The sequence below is a fragment of the Populus trichocarpa genome, chromosome 16, assembly GCF_000002775.5.
Source record: "Populus trichocarpa isolate Nisqually-1 chromosome 16, P.trichocarpa_v4.1, whole genome shotgun sequence".
Classification (NCBI taxonomy): Eukaryota; Viridiplantae; Streptophyta; class Magnoliopsida; order Malpighiales; family Salicaceae; genus Populus; species Populus trichocarpa.
In genome coordinates this window covers 12,879,496-12,899,515 of record NC_037300.2, presented here as the reverse complement: position 1 = coordinate 12,899,515, position 20,020 = coordinate 12,879,496, and the positions used below count along the sequence as shown (strand labels likewise).

Below are 20,020 nucleotides of genomic sequence, written 5' to 3'. Positions count from 1 at the left end.
TTCAAGGCGAATGGAATATTTCATTTTCAGTAAAAAGGGGGCATTTATGAGGCGAACCTGTAGAGATAAACACGAAGAATCCAGTTTAAAGAACCTGCAAAAAGCTTGTAAAAGTAGTGTTGTTAAAATCAATAAATATATCGGAGACGATGAAAGGCACAGAATTATTGGTAGCGATGTACTTTGGGAACCATGCAACGAAAGAAAAATATTGAATCTATTGGCCATTGCTGAAAGTTATATTTACTTATTTATTAGTGCTTGGAGTTGGATACATTGTATCCAGCATTATAATATAAAGTATTTTGAAGAAAAATAATAAAATATATGAATAAAACATAGTATGACATTAGGACATTGCATCATGGAAGAGAAGGTATAAATGGACCGTAAAACCGGTGGTTTGTTAATTTAAATGATGTGGTCTCATGATGAGGAGTAGCATGCTAGTAATTATGAGTAAATTATTATTTAGTCCTAAATCTTGAATTTGATTATAACTCTATCCTTTGTGCACGGAAATATATAATTTTGTCCTTATCGAATTCTTTCATGTTAAAACGTTTTTTTTTTGGATGGGAGGAGACAAATGTAAACTCGACCTACTAACTTGACCCAAGATGCATAGCTGTAAAAATCAAACCGATCTGATAAGTCATTCTGGGATTTGATTGGCCTTTTCAACTAGTCCAAATTAAAAAAAAAATTAAAAGAAAAAATATGGCTGACCTGGTAAAAAATAACCTTTAATCCATTGATTTTTTTTATTTATCAAAGTGATGTAGTTTTGATTTTTTTTTTAGTTTTCATATATATATATATATATATATATATATATCATGGGTCCAACAATCCCAATTTAAAACCTGACATGACTTAAACCTAAAATTTTGAAGTTTCATCATTGAGTAACTTTTGAATCAATTGCTATATCAAATTTTAATTTTACAAAACTTTAGGTTTATTAATATAGTATGTCGCTATGTGCGTGGCGTCGAATGACAAGTCTGCCTCTTGATATGTGTTGAAAGGAAATGAGTTTTGGGTATAATCATAAAGTTATGACTATAAAATTCAGGAGTCGCCATCTATTATTATGTTTATTAGAAAATCTATGGTTTGTGAGAGTCTGAGTAATGGACTAGTTGTGCAAGGAAAAAACACATCACCATTGTGCACCCTACCTAAGGTAAGCTGAATTGTTGTTTGATTGTTTTTTAGGTCGTGTTTATATCCGTTGGTCTTTTTCTAAGGTCTAAAGCATGTTTTCCTTCGTGAAGAAGTCTCTAATTTATCAGGTTAAACCCTAACCGTTGTAAGGTTCAAATTTTAGCATCACATTTATTTTTCACTTTGTATCTTTAATACTCGAGGGTATACTTTAAAATGTAATTTTATACCCTTAAATATTAAAGTCTACAACTAAATCTTAACACTCCAAATATTAATTAAACAAAATAATTATTGAAAGATTTTTTATATTTTGGCCAAACCTAATGGATAATCATAAACTAGTTATGATATCCATTTTGTATTTTTTAAAAATATGATAAAATGATTTTATCTCTTTTTTTAAAAAAATATGCATGAAAAATCTTTTAGGATTTGGGCATATGCACGAAGATAAAAAAAACATATATATTTTTTTTGTTTTTTGGAAAGAGGAAATTAATTTGATTTTTTTTGGAGAAAGCCTGATATTATGTAAAATAGTTGAAAAAACTTGCGAGGGGTCCAAAAATATTTTTAAAATGCCTTTTGAAAAATTTGAAAATTTTTCCTTTTCTTTTCTTATTTTTTTAATATTATTATATTATTAAATATATTGGGCTGGACCCGACCCAACCATATGGGCTTGGGCTAAAACATTCCAGCCCGACTTAGTCAGGTTGGGCCAACTAGCAACCTAACAACATTTCTCTCTCCTTTCTTTTTGGACTAGACCCGGCCCAACCATCTAAGTTGGCTGAAACGAGTCCAGCCCATCATTGCATAGTCACTGACCCGACCCAGTGACCATGTTAATTATATTTGCAATGCATGCATAATGAATTTTACATACAGCGGCCATAGAGATGCGAGGGGAAGAAAAAAAAAAGAGAGAAGAAGACTGCCTTGCATGGAAGGTGTGGATGTCCTCACTAGTTTGACGTGAGGATAGTAGAGGCATTAGTGGCTCACGGTGAGGCTGAAGTTGCTGCTGACGAGGAGGGTTGGTTTTGATTACTAGAAGAAGAAAGTTGTGGCTGAAAGGGAGAAGCTATGCCAATGAGAATATGAGTCGGTGGAGGAGGTTGGGCTATTGTTTTTCACGATGGTGCTGAGGTTGTGGTGGCTGTAAACACGACGGAGAGAGAGGGAAGAGCAACAATGGTAGGAGAAAAACCAGGGGGAGGCTGATTTTTCCCTAACTTTGGCCTCTGATTTCTTCATCTTCAATGCTTGGAATCCACTCCTATTTATAGGGGGTGGAAGATGGATATTGTCTATATTGGGGACAAATCTTAGCCCTTGATTCGAACTAGAAAGATCTCAACCATTGATTCAAAGTTGTCATCATGACCTGAAAAGTTGGCAGCTAAAGACTGCCTGAGTAGACCTCTTTGAAAAGGTGCCGCAGCGGCTATAAGGGCAATCAACGGGCAAGATTTACGTTGGGGTGTAGTACAATGTCAGGTCATCATGGTGGTGTATGATTTTTCCGGTTTAGTTGGGAGAAGTAGTATTAAATGACCCTAAAAAGTAGCCACTCGAGCAGCTTTTTCGGGCAAAATGTAGGGGTGATGAATAGTAACTAGACGACGCATCGTCTGGTCTATCTTTTTTTTTTTTTATCTTCAAAACGATGTCGTTTTGGCTTTAGAGTTTTAATTTAGGGATTTGACCAAAGTTCAATTTAGTCATTCGGCTTTTGATTATTCAATTGCATCCCTAATTAGCATGAAACTTTTAATTTTATGTAATTTTGCCCCTGCCGAACTTCAATATCGGCCCTGAATTTCAGCACCTTTTTCATTTGGTCATTGGTCTTAGATTTATGCAAATTAACCCTCAATTGACCATTAAACTTTCAATTCTTTTCAATTTCAATCAATTGAGTCCCCGAAGTTCAACGCCTTTTTCTAAAGATTCTTGGCTGTGAATTTCTTTAATTTAACCCCTAATTATCTCTAAACTTTGATTGTCTTGCGATTTTACCACTGATTTCAACCAATTAACTTTGTAAAAATTAAATTTAGTCATCTAAAATTCTAATATTCTCAATTAAATCCAAATTGAGCTCCCAAACTTAATTTTTCATCAATTAAGTCCCTAATAAAATTAATTTGACTCATTTAAAATATAATTAAGTCATTGCACTTAATTAAATCCTTTAATTTGACCCAAATTAACTCCTAAACATAATTAAACTTTTAATTTGGCCTATGATTAAATCTAATTGGTCTATTAAAAATCTAATTATGTCTCTAATCTTAGGTTTTATGCAGATTTGTTCAATAATAATTTAATTTGACCTTGAATCTGCATTATCTCTCTAGTCTTGGGTACAAGGGGTACGATTAAGCTTCTGATTTCATCCAAAATTGCAACTTGAGTTTTCTATACATTTGAAATCCTCATCAGCTTGCTTTTGCCAAATCGCCAGTCTTCTTCTTATTATTATTTATTATTTATTTTTTTATTTTTTTAAAAAAGTGAGTAAATTTTAGGGAATAACCCAAAAATTGGTTATGACATATTAAACAAAATTCAAATTTAAGGCTTCTAGTCTTTTTTCCAATTTCATTTTAAGACCTAACATGATAAATCTAAAATAATAACCTAAAACTTTTAATTTCAACCATTGAACAACCTTTGAATCAACCGCTATATCAAATTTTAATTTTTACAAAACTTTTGGTTTATTAATATAGTAAACAAAATTCAACTTTTGTTATGAAATCATACAATTGGTGTACTAATGGAACTCATTACTAATACACGGCCTGATATAACACTGTTTATGAATTTACTAGCAAGGTATATTTCTTCTCTTACCTAAAGACATTGAAATGGAGTTAAATATGTTTTTTGGTTACTTACAAGGAATTATGAATATGAGCTTATTTTATTCACATAATGCTAATTAATCATATATTAGTTGGGTATGCTAATGAAGGGTATTTATCTTAACCATATAAAGATTGATCTCAAACAGATTTTTTTTTTTACATGTGGTAATACTGTTACATCATAGAGATCTATAAAGCAAACATTAGTTTCCACTCCATCTAGTCATGATGAAATACTTGCAATTCATGAAACATATAAAGAATATGTGTGACTGAGATCAATGACTCAATATATTTGAGGAACATGTGATTGATCCTTTAGTAAAGGAACTCCAATCATATTGTATAAAGACAATGTTGCATGCCTAGGGAGGGTACACCAAGAGAGATAGAACAAAACACATCTCACCAAAATTATTTTCCACATATGACCTTGATAAGTGCGGTGATATTAATGTCCAACAAATTCCCTTTAAAGATAATCTAACAAATTTGTTCACTAAAGTATTACCAACTACAATGTTTGAAAGATTACGATGGAATATTAAAATGTGAAAGCTTAAAGACTTAATGGTAATACATTTATAAAAGAGAATTAATACGCATTGTACTTTTTTTTCCCTAATAGGTTTGTTTTTCCCATTGGGTTTTCTCTTTGTAAGGTTTTTAATAAGGTAGTTTCCAATGTGTAAGGTTGTACGAAAGATATCCAAGGAGGAGTGTTCTGAAATCATTCATTGTATATGGATGTCTATTTGTCTTCTTCCACCTCTTCATCTTCATGATCATTCATCATCTTCAAGTTCATTTGAACTCTACTTTTTCTTATGACTTTTGAGCTTACAAGTATTAATACACATTGGACTATAAATAGAAGCATTGTTGAAATGATGTTGTGTTATGACTACATTTACAAGATTATATGAAATAAAAATGCTTTATCTTTATCTTTATCTTCCCCTAATCTCTAATGTTTTTATTTATTCTAATTATTTTTTATTGAGTATATTATTTGCTTTTGAATATATAGTTTTATAATAACTTTAAGGTTATTATTCTTTTCTTCCCTAAACTTTTCTTTACCCAAGATCATGGCCCAACAATTTCAATTTAAAACTCGACACAATTTAAATCTAAAATAATAACCTTAAACTTTTAAATTTGATCATTGAATAACATTTGAATCAACTGTTATATCATATTGTAATTTTACAAAACTTTAGGATACTAATATAGTAAAATAAAAATTCAAATTTAAGGCTTTTAATCTTTTCTTTCCTCTCCAATTCTTACCGATAGAAAAACATGAGCAATCTATTTTTTTTCCCTTTCCAACTCTTCATTAAGGTTTGTATTTTCTTGTACCATCTCTTCTGGACTTCTAATCGTTTTGATTAATATAATTTTTTCTCATATATAAGAAAAAAATGGCACTATTACTCCATGTCTTAATAATACTATTTTCTACGTGGACCGTTGCATAGAATCCATGAAGATCGCTTCACCCATGAATATAGGGGTGAGTAAAAAAACCGAAAAACCAATTAAACCGAGAAAACCGGAAAAAAAAACAACCGAAAAAACCGAACCGAAAAAAAAACCGATTAAAATTTTGAAAAACCGGCTGGTTCGGTTCGGTTTTATAAGCAAAAAACCGAAAAACCGAACCGAACCCAAACCGAAAAAACCGAGCCAAACCGGAAAAACCGAGCCAAAACCGAGAAAACCAAGCCAAACCGGTTTCGGTTCGGTTTCGGTTTTTTTTTTAAAAAAATTTCGGTTTGTTTATTTTTTTCTGATAAAAACCGAACCGAACAAAAAATGATCACCCCTACATGCATCCATCCATGTAAACAACTGTGATTTAAAACCATGTTGGACAACAAGAATCAAAGGGTTAATTTATAAATTTTCAAATATAAAGTGTTCAAACTGTTGAAACTAAAGAATCATCTGCTCTTAAATTAGTGGTACGTGAAGGGCTTTCGTCTCCTGTGATCCCTCAATATTTCCCATCCTCGCCATGTTCTTGGATCTATGAAACATAATAAATTAGGGTTGCTTTTTAACTGAAACGATGGACATGATGCAAGATTCTCTATGATAAAAAATAAAATTGCTCGACCTTTGAATTCAAACAAGAACCAGGATATATGGCCCTTTGAATAATTCAAAGCTGAACCAGGATAGATGTTCGACTTTCTTTACCTTTTATCTAATATAACACTAACACGCATATTCTATAGGTGTAGAACAATTTATACACAAGTATATTAAGATTGAAATTGAGATATAGTGTCTATGATTTTTATATTTTTTCAGTAATTAACAATTTTTGTACATTCTTCCAATAAGCTTCCATACGGTAAGCATATTTGATTTTTTCATAAACAAAAACACACAAAAATTAAAAAAATTTAACTCAGACTTACCATAAAACCGATCTCATTTGGCTTGTGTGTTGGAAAAGATCATATCCATAATTTTGATTTTAGGTTTTTACTAGTTTATACACCCGTATTATGCCATGTGAGGACTCAATTTTTTTTTTTAAATTAAAGGAAAAATACATGGGTCTTAGAAAATTCTATGGAACTATTATTAAACCTAAAAATATAATTGTTTTGAAATTTTTTCTCAATAAGATAAATTATTTTATTAATGTATCTTTTGTTTATCTTAGCAAACACAATGTTTTTTGTTTTTACTAATTAAAATCATTGTTTCTATTTTAAAAAATATTTTATGATTGTTAAAATAAGTTAACAAACAATTTCAAAATAGTATGTTCATATTTTGTGTGATTAAAAGTTTTTTAAAATATCATAAATGTGATAAAGTTATCCTCAAAATCTATTCAAAAAACTTAATAATATAAAAATTGATTTCAATAATTTATTTTCGTAAATAATTTATTATTAATATTTAAGAACCACGTTAAAACTAAAAAGTAAGTGAAATTAGTAAATTTTTTTCAGGGTGTCAATAAAAAACCAATAAAAAAGAAAAAATGAAGAAGAAAAAGACAATAAAGGACTAGGTCCAGCACTTGGCCTACCAGTAGAAGGCTAGGTCCATGTGCTTGTCCTTACTTTATTTCTTTTTATTAAGGGGTGGATGATATGTCGTCCGCCTTTTATTTTTATTTTTTAAAATATAATAAACAATACGTTGACTGACAAAATACAATGGTTAGGTCTAGTGCCTGATCTACTAGTAGTAGGCTAGTTGTGTGTGGGCCTAGGAACCAAACCCTGATTTATGTTTTTTATTTATTTATTAAGGAGGTGAATAACATATCATTTATTTTTTAATTTTTTGAGGAAAAAAATGAGACAAATGATTGGTTGTCACAATGCAGGAAAAAATATGTCTTTCAATGCTTAAACTCTGACCTGTAGCTTGTTCTATGTGCTAACTAACTTGACTATGATATGGAATTATTAAATATTTTTTTTATAAAAAACATATTAAAGTGCACGATTGTTTTTGGAGTATTCAGGAAATAATGTTTAATGCTATATGTGTAATTTTGATATTCGAAGATGTATTGACTTATGTTAGGGCCAAAAGCTGGTTGGTTAGCATGGCCGAATATACAAATTTTATAGAAATGAATGGTCAATTATTTAAAGCAAAAGTATGGAAATGGCAAAGTCAGAAGTCATTGTGCTTAAAGTAAGGGCAAAATATAAAATCATTGTTTCTGTTTTTTTTTTTATTATTTTTGAATAGAAAAGAAAAATATTTTAAAAGTACCTTGAGAGGTTGGGAACAAATAAATAAAAACCCGAAATCTGAAATTCAGAGCAAATCTTGGAGATCCGAACTATGTTCATTCACTAATATATTCCTTTTGTTTTTTTTTTCTTCCAAAAATTGGTTTCTTTTAAATTAAGGGTTAACTAGTGGCTCTTGATATAAATTTAAAAAATTTAAGTTATTAAGTAAGATTTTAAAATATAATTTATATTATTTTATATCAAAGTTATAATTAAATCAGTTATGCAATCTATAATTAATGATGTATATGATGAGCTGCTTTGAGCTCCCGATGTTGTTATACAATGAAATTAAAGCAATAATTCTTAATATTTGGTGGGGATATACAAAGAGTGAGAAAAGGACCCATTGAATTGCATGGGAGACTATGGGTAAGATGTGGTGTTTGAGAGTATGATTATGGTTATTTTTTAAAGTATTTTTATTTGGAAATATATCAAAATAATATTTTATTTTTATTTTTTAAAAATTATTTTTAATATCAACACATCAAAATAATATGAAAACATAAAAAAATATTAATTTAAAATAAATAAATAAAATAAAATAAAATAAATTACAAAGTTTTTTGTCCCAAAAACAATATAAAATCATTGGCACTTTTCCTAAAAACCTATTCAACCCAATGACCCCAAAGTCTGAAATTACAAAGTTCAAATAAGGATGAACGACCAAGAAGGAAAAATAAGAATAAAATAATTTAATATATATGAAAAGACTATATTAACCCAAAAACTAAATTAAGTATGTTTTGATACTTTCCTTTTCTTTTCCTTTTTTAAATTGACTTTTCCTTTCTTTTGAAAAAAATAATACTAAGGACTTTAGGTGTTTTAGATGTTTGGTTGTCAGAAATGAAATGTTCGCAATAGGAATAAAGGAATTGAAATGACATTTCGGTTCAACACCATGTTTTAAATAATAAAAAGTAATCATAATGAAAAATTTAATTTTTAATGCTTAAATTTAGAAAAGGAAAAAAAATAATGATTAAAAATAATTTCATATAATGACAATAGAAATAATAAAGATAATTATTGTGATGCTGACGGTGTGATAATGTGTTGTGTTTTTTTTTAATTTAAAAAATATTAAAATAATATATTTTTAACAACATCTTTTTAACAGAGGAATGGTAGTAACTAAAAAGATCAGATAATAATAATAATTAGGATGATTATTTTTTATTCGGTTTAGTTTTTATAAAAAAAATAATTAAAACTGGTTTTTTTTTAAAAAAATTGAAACTGAACCGAAACCGGTTCAAACCGACCTGTTTCGGTTTGGATTGGTTATTTTAGGAAAAAACAGGTTCAAACAGTTTTGACTCGGTTTTTTCTGGTTTTTTTTTGTTTCAGGCTTATAAAATCAAAACCGAACCGGTCGGTTTTTTTAAAATTCTAATCAGTTTAATCAGTTTTTTTCACTGTTCGGTTTTTTCAGTTATTTTTTTTGTTTTCTCGATTTAATCAGTTTTTCAGTTTTTTCTCGCCTTTAATAATAATAATAAGAAAAATATATTAAAAAAATAATTTTCCTATGACAATGAAAGATGAGGGGTGGGGATGATGGTGGAAAAAAAATGGTGGTTGTGGTATTGAAAGAATGGGGGGTTAGTGATAAAAACAATAATAATATATAATTCTTAAAGAAATACCCACTTCATTTTTTGATATATAATGAATAAAAATAATATATTATTTAAAAACTAAATATCATTTTCATTCATTATTTAATTTTATTTTCCTCTCTTCCATGAGAATGAAATTATGTTTAATTTTCATTCTTGTTCTAACTTCATTTTTCCCACTTCATTTTTTTAATCAAAAAGTTATAAAATTAGAATAAGATTTTAATTCAATTCCATCATTCATTTCTTAATTATTCCCTTTATTTTATTGGTATTGTTATAGTTATATCTTATTAATAACGTGTGTGTGTTTCAATTTGTATCTTTGAAAAAGAAAGGAGATAAATAATAATCAACATGTGAGTCAAATTTTTTGTTGACAAAATCTTCGCACCTAATTTGGCTTAAATTGTAAAAAAGATGATAGGAGTTTAGAAAAATCACCCATTGATCTTTCATGGAATCTTCATGCATGCCATTCAATATTAGCTGGGAAGAGTCAACCTAGTTTCAAGGGGTGTTTGTGAGTACAGTAATGGTTGCTTTTCAAAATGTTTTTTTGCTCGAAAATGTATTAAAATACTATTTTATTATTATTTTTTAAATAATTATTTTTGATATCAGCATATCAAAACAATCTAAAAACGCACAAAAAATAAGTTTTTTTAAAAAATAAAAAGATTTAAATTATTCCAAAAACTTTTTTCGGGTTCTTAACCCACCTCTATACTTTATATGAAAGAGGTTTCTGATAATGTTTTAATATTAAAAATATTTTTTATCAACGAAAACATTATATAATCCATGTGCAATTATAACTCTTGAGATTATTTTTTAATCATATCTTCGAGTAATATCTATGTCCAAAGTGTAACTCTTGATGTAGGCATGGAAATAACTAGAGAGAAGCTGAAAATAAGAATATAATTAAGAAAACACAAAATTTCATCATTTGATTAGTTTCAAATTGCTAGCCAATTGGGGATGAGTCTTTTATACGTATGTAGTCGATTTATAACACCCTTATCCACTCACAAATCGGTCCGACTATATATCACCAAATAATATTACTTTATTGATAACTTTAATGTCACGATGTTTAAGGATTTTTTTTTGACTGCTTGAATTAAGTTAATATATAATATGTATTATTAAAATTATTTGAGAGAAAACTTAATTTTGGTTAATGCACAAACTACTAAGTAGATATCCCTTGTTATCGTTAAAAACAAATCTTTTTAATTTACATATTTTTAATTGTTTAACTTCCATTATATATAACAATTAAAAATATGTAATAAAATGGAATCAATTTTTTATTTGATTTATCATTTATTATCCCACACCCATGATGATTTTCAATGTTGTTCGAATCTCGTTAATAAATAAAGAAAACAAATAGTCAAATGTTACACATTTTCTTTTTTTTCTTTTTTTATTAACTTCTTTTAGAGATCTTATCTTTGGATTTAATGAATAATTTGAAATTTATCTAACAATTGAGACGCTCATATATCCAATTTATGTTAATTTTAAATATAATAAAAGAATGTGTTAATGTTATGAATGCATTTTAAAATATGATTTTTTTTAATTCAGAAACACAAAAATACTATTTACACTATAGGTTGGATTTCAAGTCAATTTTTAACATGAAAGAAAATTACATTATGTCATGTATTATAATTTTTTCAAATTGAGAAATGAAAAAAAATATTGTTTATGCTTTATAAAATAAAATAAAAAATATATAACTAGTCCGAGTTATGCCGGGGGTTGGATCAAAAAAATTTTTGATGTAAAAAAAATATCCATGTCACAAGAAACTCTTTGACATTGTCATTAAACTCGACCCAACAAATCAACATTGAAACCTCTTGACCTGACTATTTGCTTAACTCGAGTTTCAATTAAAACAATGTGGAGGGTGTTCTAGCATAACCTAGTAGGCTTAACGAGTTTAAAAACAACTTGGATGATATGAAAAAATATGATTTGTCTTAAAAATTTAAGATAACATCTTTAAATATTAAAACGATAACATTTTGGATCAACTTGGCTTTCACGACTTAATCTGCCAAACCTATTACTAGAGTCATGAACTCTACTAGATTTAATAACTCTGGATTTCTACCACAATCTAATATAACTTTAAAATCCGTGCTATGCCGAGAGTAAGATTCTAAGTTAATTTTTAACAAAATAGAAGAACGCACCAAAGTTATATATGTATTTTACTGTATTATTATTTTTTAATTGAGAAATACAAAGATGCTATTTATGTTTAATAAAATAAAGTTTATCAATCAATTTTTGAAAGAATTGTTAACGCTAATTAAATACTAAGTTGCTAAGCCAATATTTTTTCTATAAACAAAAAATAGATGAAAATACAAATATTTTATATCAACTTTTCTTTTGAACTCATGTCGTCATTTTCTTCTTCTTCATCATCAAGGTTATTTTTTCTTATCAAGAACAAATGATTTTCTAAAAATATACCATACAAATACAACTTATATCAAATATAAAAGAAAGGAATGAAAATATAAATTATAATAATCTCTTTAAAACATTATAAAAATATAAAATAATTAAAAAAAACTACTATTTAAAAAATAGAATAAAACAATTTAAAAAAGATTAGAGAGAGACAATATTGATTTAAATTGAAATAAAAAAATAATTTAAACTAAAAAACACTTACAAAAGAGGGAGGATATTAATTACAAATTTTACAAAAAAATAATTAAAAAATAAAGAAGTTAGACACTGCTAGGTTTGGAAACCTAAACTCACATACCTAGGTTTATATATATTTTATGTAACAAGAAATAGATGACATGTAATATATATTTTTTTAAAATAAAATAGATGATGTATTGCTTGCTTTCTAGTTTCAGGACATCTCAGGTGGTCGAAAAATTGTTAGAAGTCGGGTTTTCAATTTTTGAAACAAAAAAAAATTCATTTTCATTATTTGTTCATACAAAAACATTTAAAATACCCTATAAATCTTAATAAATCTATTTATAATCTTAAAATAGTTAAAAATATATGAAAAATCGCAAAATAAAATAAAAATGAGAGGCTAAGACTACAAAATTTTCCATGCTCCAATATACTTTGTTTTGTCCAGAAAAATAAAGGCTAAAAACCTTCACCGTCAATCTCTCTCTCTTTTGGAATCTTGACTTGACCATTTTAGCTACTAGAATCATGACAACCAACATTTTTTTTTCTTTCACTATTTTTCAATTCTCTTTTGATGAACATAGTTTTTGTTATAGCATAAATTAGTAAATTACAAAATAAATTTTAAATAAATGCTAATTTTTATTTTCACAAAAGAAGCAAGTCCTGTGAAATTGTAAAAGGAATGACGTGGCAGGCTTCAATCGGAGAAAAAAAAAATTTGTAGACTACTCAACGCAACGATAACTACGTCTGCCTCGCTCTCCCCCTCCCCCCCCCTCTAATTCCTGCTTTCTCTCTGTAGAAAAATTGCCTCTATTTAGAGAGATAAAGTCAGAGGAAGAGAGAGTCAATTCTATAGATATCGAAAAACAGAGAGACCCCGAGAACAGAAAAGATTACAGGAGCAGATGGATGCGATATTGAACAAAGTTGGGTCTTATTGGGTCGGTCAGAAAGCTAGCAAGGAGTTCAATTCTGTCGGCGACGACATCAATGTATTGTTTTTTCTTTTCCTTTTAATCTTGGGGTTCTTGAATTTTTTTTATGATTAATAAGTTCGATCTGCCGCATAAAGTTGTTTCCTTTATTGATTAGGTTGTGATTTGAAAAGTAATTGTAATTATAAGCGTAATGGTGGGATTAAGATAATGATTGTGAAAGTAATTATCCGTTATGATTGAGAATCAGACAAAAAAGAATTTGGGGTTTGTTTGGAAATAAATTTATAGAAGAAATAAAGGTTTTGATTTTTACTAAAATAGATGAAGGATTGTAGCTTTTGATGAGAATTCAAGATTGCTGAGTTGGTTTTGTTGAGGTTCTTATAATGCTGGAGATTGGGTATTAATTGCTCTTAATTTTTTAATTTAAAGCTAAATAAATAATTGAAGATTGAAGAACTAACCTTATTAGAGTTTTTACTTACCAATTGACTGCATGACTTGTATCATTGCGATCTTGAAATTACTAAAGCTGAAATATTGGCTAAGGCTAATGAGTAGAAGTTGGACTTTGTGAAGGGTTAGATGATCTTGGATGTGTTAGAATTCTTTTAATGTTTTGCAGGATGAGATGGGATATGGGTTTTTATCAGGTTTTAGTTAGACATAGTGGAAGTGTTTCCCCCCCTTTTCTGCCTTAAGGTTGTGCCATAATATAATTTCCTTTGCCCTTCATATAAATCATTCATCATACCAAATTATTGCCTTTTTTCCTGTGAACTCTGCTGTAATTACCTCAGTTATTGCATTTTGCCTGCTGACATCTTTCTCTTATTTATCAGTCATTATCGACAAGCATTGAAGGAGGAACCAAATGGTTGGTGAACAAGCTCAAAGGTTTGTTGATTTGCTTTCTTCTTCCTGTTTAGCCACATTGTATTGTTGTAGTTTGTCTGTTTTTCTACTTAATTCTTTCCAACCTTCCTACTTATGATTCTTAAATTCAATGTTTCTGCTGTTCTGTACTGCATTTGTGCTCAAACAAATGCTTTATAGTTCCAAGTTTCTTTTGGGATCCCAATGTCAAAAACTTTCCTACAGATTTAAATCCAATTCCTTACTTTGGGAAGTTCTGAAATTCTCTAATCATTTGGGACCTTGAAGTTGGAGGCTATTTATTGCAATGAGAAATAAATCTGATTTTAAAGCTTGAATAGGATTTAGAAAGTTGTCAAAATGACATATATATAATGTCAACATGAGTAAATTTGAGACTGTTCTGGTTAAAATGAATCATGTGCTGCTGGCTGAAGGGTAACTTAAAATTCTGCTGTGCTGTTGGTTAATCTTCTTGAGTTTTGAATAAGCCGGTTGAGTAAATTGAGTAGATGTCAGGAGAGTTTCCTGGAATAAGTTGCCAACCTGGAGCCAAACATCTAAATTGTGATATTTTGAAGACAACCCCTTTTGATGAAACTGCTGATTTTGCAGCCATCTCCTGAATAGAACTTATAAATGCATCTTTCTTTGCTTCTATGTTCATTAAGGGAATGACTCTGTTTATATAGGAAAAATGCAAAAGCCGTTACCAGATCTGCTTAAGGAGTATGACTTGCCAATTGGAATCTTTCCTCGTGATGCCACCAACTATGAGTTCAATGAAGAGACACGGAAGCTTACTGTGTTTATTCCTTCGATCTGTGAAGTTGGCTACAAGGACTCATCTGTTGTGCGTTTTTCGACCACAGTAACTGCATTTTTGGAGCAAGGAAAACTAGCTGATATAGAGGGGATGAAGACTAAAGTGATGATCTGGGTTAAAGTGTCCTGTATTGTATCTGCTGGATCAAAGCTCAACTTCACAGCTGGGATGAAGAGAACCAGGGATAGAGGGGCTTATGAGGTTCTTCGAGATGGGGTGGGCGTAGATAAGTTCTGAAGTGATCATAATGCATCTGAGGTATTATATTTCTGTGAAATGCTACTCCCTCGTTATTGTTTCTAGACCCCCATGCCTTCGTCTACTGTGATTATAATGACTGATTTAATTTCATTTTGTTTGTAGTTGTGATGCAGTGACTTTTCTATGTCCAATGATTGATGATTATATCATCTGTGTTGATCTTAGACACCGTTACCTTCTATTTATTTTCTTCCTTTATCATTTCATCACAAATTGATGGAGCAAAGTTATTGTCAAACTGAAAATGTCGCATTTAGAATGATAAATTTGATGATTGCTCGTTTACAGCAACACCGAGCTACACCTATTTGTAGCTCGTGAGCTAAGATATTAGTTATGGCAGATTATAAGCTGAAATTAGGCTTGAAACCCCTCCCCAAAACAAGGAGAGCGAAGGGGCTAAAAGGTATGTGAATATTATATATATTTGTTTGCGCGAGCGCCCGCACGCCGAGGATTAGTTTTGTATCAAAAGCTTTTTCAACACAGCTAGCATGTTGCAAGAGTTTTTCTATAGACTGCTGCAGCTGCATGCACTTGTGCTATACCAACACGCTTTTGACTGCACCAGCATCCCTGATCCTTAGAAAAATTGTGGTCTATAAGTAAAAGATTTGGGTGCATTTCGAATAAACATTATTATTTTCCCTTGAAAGTCCAGCCTCCTGACAGGGGAGCTACCAGGAAGATGGTGCTTCTTAAGTTCTAACACTGATAATGAAGGCAAAAACATCATCGCCATGATTCAATCCATAAAAAAAAGGCAAAGAAGCTCATGATTTGCCAAGCAAGAATAACTTGGATATTTCTTAGGCTCATCAAGAGATCCAACTAATATTGGGATATACATAACGAAGTAGTTCTTCACCCTTCCCTTTGCCAACAAGAATGACTTGAGGAATATATTTTGCAATTTACTGTCCCTTTGAGAGAATTATTATTTAGTCCTTTAAATTTCTAAATCACCAAGTTCTAAGTGCATTGCAGGTTGGCATAAAAAACTGAGCCTTTAATTGAAAAACAGATATAAATGCACCAGCCGGGAATCGAACCCGGGTCTGTACCGTGGCAGGGTACTATTCTACCACTAGACCACTGGTGCTTCTTGTTACAAAGCCGCTTAAAATTGTAGACGTATTATATCCAAGATGTAGGCATGCCATCGGATTTCTGATCACAAACTCCAAGGCTCTGACACTTCAAAGACTTGGATAAAAGCAAAAATATTAAACCATTATATATTCCAGATAATGAATGCTATCAAGAGCCAGAACATATACACCCAAATTTGTATCCCCTAAATCTTTGAAACTGGAGATTTCTACATTCCATGCAAATGCTTATGCTATACAGCAGGGAATAAGATCAACACATAATGAAAAGGATAAATTGATTTTTAGTACATCTCAATCTTCAAGACCCAATCTACATATTGTACATGTGAATTGGATTTCTTCATAACCTTGCCTGCCCTTTCAAAATCATTAGTGTTTAGGTTTGGGGAAACTATGCTTATATTCCACGGATTTCCATGGCTGTCTGATGCAATTTCTGGTGCTTGTCAGCTTGGTTGACTCGCCTGAAGATTCACTGGTTCAAAATTCCTTAGTTATCCGGGTTGCCATTGAGTCGATGGAAGAAGTCTTTTGATGCTTCATAGGTAGACCAGCAAATTGCAGCAGCCGGAGCATGGAAGAGCATCCTGGGTATCCATCCCCTCATAAGCCCCTGGTATCCGTCCTTCTTCACGATAATCTTAATAACATTTCCAATTGAGCTACTAGAAAATCTATCACAGCCACAGACCCCCTGTGTAAGAAACAAGAAACTTGGTGTTAAATCAGCTGGGCCTATCTGAATCTGCTTTCAACCTCTGATCAAATTCATTTATGTTTTCAAGTTCAAGATAAGAGTTAATCAATTTAACACCCCAGTCAAGTCTAAAGAGAAGCTCTTTTCGTATTCGTTCACGATTTCAACCATGCACCCAATTCAATCCAAAACAACATTGATTTCTCAGACTTTACCTATAAAACTGAACTTTACTTGCTAAGATCAAACTAAGAACAGTAGAACCATGCCAGACGAAACATATAATACCAATTGCTGGCAGGATATGATCAAGCAATCTTTGATTAACTCCTAAACCAAATTGATTGCTTCTATAGCTTATCACACAGCATCATTAATAAAAGGAAAAAGAAAAGAAAAGAAGCGAAGGTTTGTTTAAAGCAGTTAAGCACTAATCACAATAGCAATCGAAGCAAGAAGCTTTTTACCTGACACTGCAATTGCGTTTTAACAACGTCGAGAGGGGTAGTAACAATAGCAGCTAAAGCACCAGCAGCAGCACCAGCAGTAGCATGGACAACCAACCTCTCATCATCTGCAATATCCGGTGAAACCTCAATCAAACCCCTCTTCGCCGCCTCATAAGTGGCAAAGTGAACCGCCGTAAAAGGCGCATTCATAACCACAGTAGTCTTATACGAAGCATAAAACGCACCAATCCCTTCTTCAACAAGAACCCTCCTCACACAATCCACTACTCCTTTATACGGACTACTCTTCAACTGCAACCTCTGCTTCACCACATCCATCGGAGTAAAAACAGCATCACTCGCCACCGTAGCACAAACACCCGAAACCGCATGAGCAACAGAGTTATTCGGATCCCCACGAGAAAAATACTGCTTGCAAAGCTCATAAACTGAAAAGTAAACAGCATGAGCAGGTCCTGCACCAAGTCCCATTGCACCAATACCTCTATAAAACCCAGCAGCGCCTTCATTTTTCATAATTGACTTACAAGCCTGCCGGACGTTAACATTCTGAACCGGGTATGACCCGGAACCGACAATGGCTTGCATGCGGGTTTTCAGAGTGTCAACAGGGAACATAGCCATGTGCTCAATGGAACCAGCTATAGACCCGGCAACCATGAACTGCCAAAAGTGGAGACCGTCATGGGGATTTTCGGAAACCGAGAGTTCTGGCATCTCGGGGTGGAAATCAGTCGGGGCCCGGTATTTCGGGGAGGCATCGGTGGTGGTGGTGGCAGCCATTGTTGTAGGAGTAGTGAAAAAAGGACAAGGAGGAGGGTGTGTTAGTGTTAAAAAATAGTGGAAGATTTGTGAATGTGGTGAGCATGGCCATAGAGTTAGATTTTATTTCAGTAAACGGGATGATGACAAGAGGAAAATATTCTCATAATTGGAAAGGGATTGAGTTGAACATGATAGGAAAGAGCTTTCAATGTTTTATCTCTTTTGGAGGGAAAGAAACGATCCTACATCGAATTTATCCATGAGGGTTATTCATATACATATATAACCAAAAAAACCCAGGAGCATGGTTATAAAGTCTGGCTTAACTCGTGTCATTTGTTATATGGGTAAACATGAGTTGATTGATTTACTATAAATAATAATATTTTATTTTTTTTAAAAAATAAAAGTGTTCTTTTTTAAAGTTAAATCGGGTCTCATCTGGGTTTTAACTGGATTGACTGAAAGAAAAATTGACCAACTGGTTACACTAAATTTAATTAAATCGAATTTTATGTGGTTTAATTAAAAACTCAAACTGAACATAATCGATAAAATCTACCAGGTGAGAAGTTAAGCAACCAAATTGACCAAATTTGATTAAATAAATCTCACGTGATACAATATAAAATCCAAACCAAATCAAATCGAGTTTAAAACACTACCAAGGAGTGCTAAATTTTCCTATGTTGGTTGTGAATCCTTGTAAACTTATTTAAGGAACTTTCTAACAAAATTAAACAAGAAGATTACAATTACAAAATATATTAAAAATATAGGTATTTCACTATAGTAATTTACAGTGTGATAATTTTTTTTTAATTGCATCTTTCTATGACCAAATTAATAACCAATTTCTAGAAATTTGTTATAAAAAAAAAATTCCAGCAAAAGATAACCAAAATATAAAATAAGAAGAAACCACATGGTCAATCTCAAATTCATGTTAAAAAATACTTTTAAGTTCACATATTTTTCTTTTTTTTCTTTTCAGTCCCTATGTTTTTAAAATTTTAATTTTGATTTAAAAATTCATTTTATTTATTTTTTTAGTATTGAATGTGGGGGAGGTGAGAGAAAGTTGTTGAGTTACGAAGAAAAAGAAAATTGTTAATTGTCTATATTCCGACTATGATGTTAACGAATTTCATTTAAAGAGAGAAGTTTCATTAAGATTTTTTGAATAATGAATTGTTCCCAACAATTTATTAGAGTATTTAGTTAATATTTCATTTTCTCTTATTTTAACATTCTTAATAAACTATCTATAAAAACATCCTTAATAAACTTAGGCTAGGAGGATTTTTTTTTTTTATCCCGAAATAATGAATTTGGACGATCGGCTCTTGTTTGAGCATATGATGGATCACTTCAATTTTGGGTCATTGTAATAGTATGTATAATGTTGGAAATAGTTTCTAAGTTAATATTTAGTGAGATATGTCTTATGATTTTACAAACATATATTAATTGTGGATATGATGATGGGAATATCCAAATATAATGATATTTGGATAATCTTTAGACAATAAAATACATAATCTTTAGAATAAAGTTCTAATAATGTTGTTATAATGTTTTTTTTTAGAATTAAATGTTGTTATAAAGTAATTGAACCAACGAGCACATATAAAAAAGTTGAAAGATTGTGTCGTCTCAAATAAAATGGAATCTAATTTTTTCTACTGTCCCATCTTCCTCCCAAAAGTTGCAGTGTAAAGGTTTATATATATATATATATATATATATATATATATATATATATATATATATATATATTTATTTTTTTTATTTTTAATATCAAAACATCATAATAAAAAACAAACATCAAAACTTTTCACATTTACGTAGACATCAAGACATTAAGATTGTGTAGCAATTACTGCTTTCTTTTTCATTTTCATCAA

General features: G+C 30.5%; 2 protein-coding genes and 1 non-coding gene across 4 annotated transcripts; 1 reads left to right on the top strand and 2 right to left on the bottom strand.

The window, feature by feature from the left end:
- Positions 1–12,881: 12,881 nt before the first annotated feature.
- On the top strand, positions 12,882–15,230 carry LOC7460397 (uncharacterized protein At5g01610). Of its 2 annotated transcripts, XM_002323576.4 has the most exons (4): positions 12,897–13,157; positions 13,946–14,000; positions 14,672–15,063; positions 15,169–15,230. In XM_002323576.4, exons 1-3 carry the CDS (start codon positions 13,071–13,073, stop codon positions 15,040–15,042), a joined length of 513 nt encoding a protein of 170 aa, XP_002323612.1. In that variant the 5' UTR covers positions 12,897–13,070; the 3' UTR covers positions 15,043–15,063; positions 15,169–15,230. The 2 variants fall into 2 exon arrangements, with proteins under 2 accessions (XP_052303975.1, XP_002323612.1); XM_052448015.1 differs by having other exon boundaries at positions 12,882–13,157; positions 14,672–15,230.
- Positions 15,231–16,097: 867 nt separating this feature from the next.
- On the bottom strand, positions 16,098–16,168 carry TRNAG-GCC (transfer RNA glycine (anticodon GCC)). Its single transcript has one exon. It is a non-coding gene; the product is annotated as a tRNA-Gly (tRNA).
- A 110-nt stretch (positions 16,169–16,278) lies between these two features.
- Positions 16,279–18,302, bottom strand: LOC7488717 (uncharacterized). Its single transcript, XM_002322987.4, has 2 exons — positions 17,346–18,302; positions 16,279–16,875 (listed from the first exon to the last, which is right to left on the bottom strand). The coding sequence occupies exons 1-2, from the start codon at positions 18,129–18,131 to the stop codon at positions 16,672–16,674; spliced, it is 990 nt and encodes a 329-aa protein (XP_002323023.3). The 5' UTR covers positions 18,132–18,302; the 3' UTR covers positions 16,279–16,671.
- Positions 18,303–20,020: the final 1,718 nt, after the last annotated feature.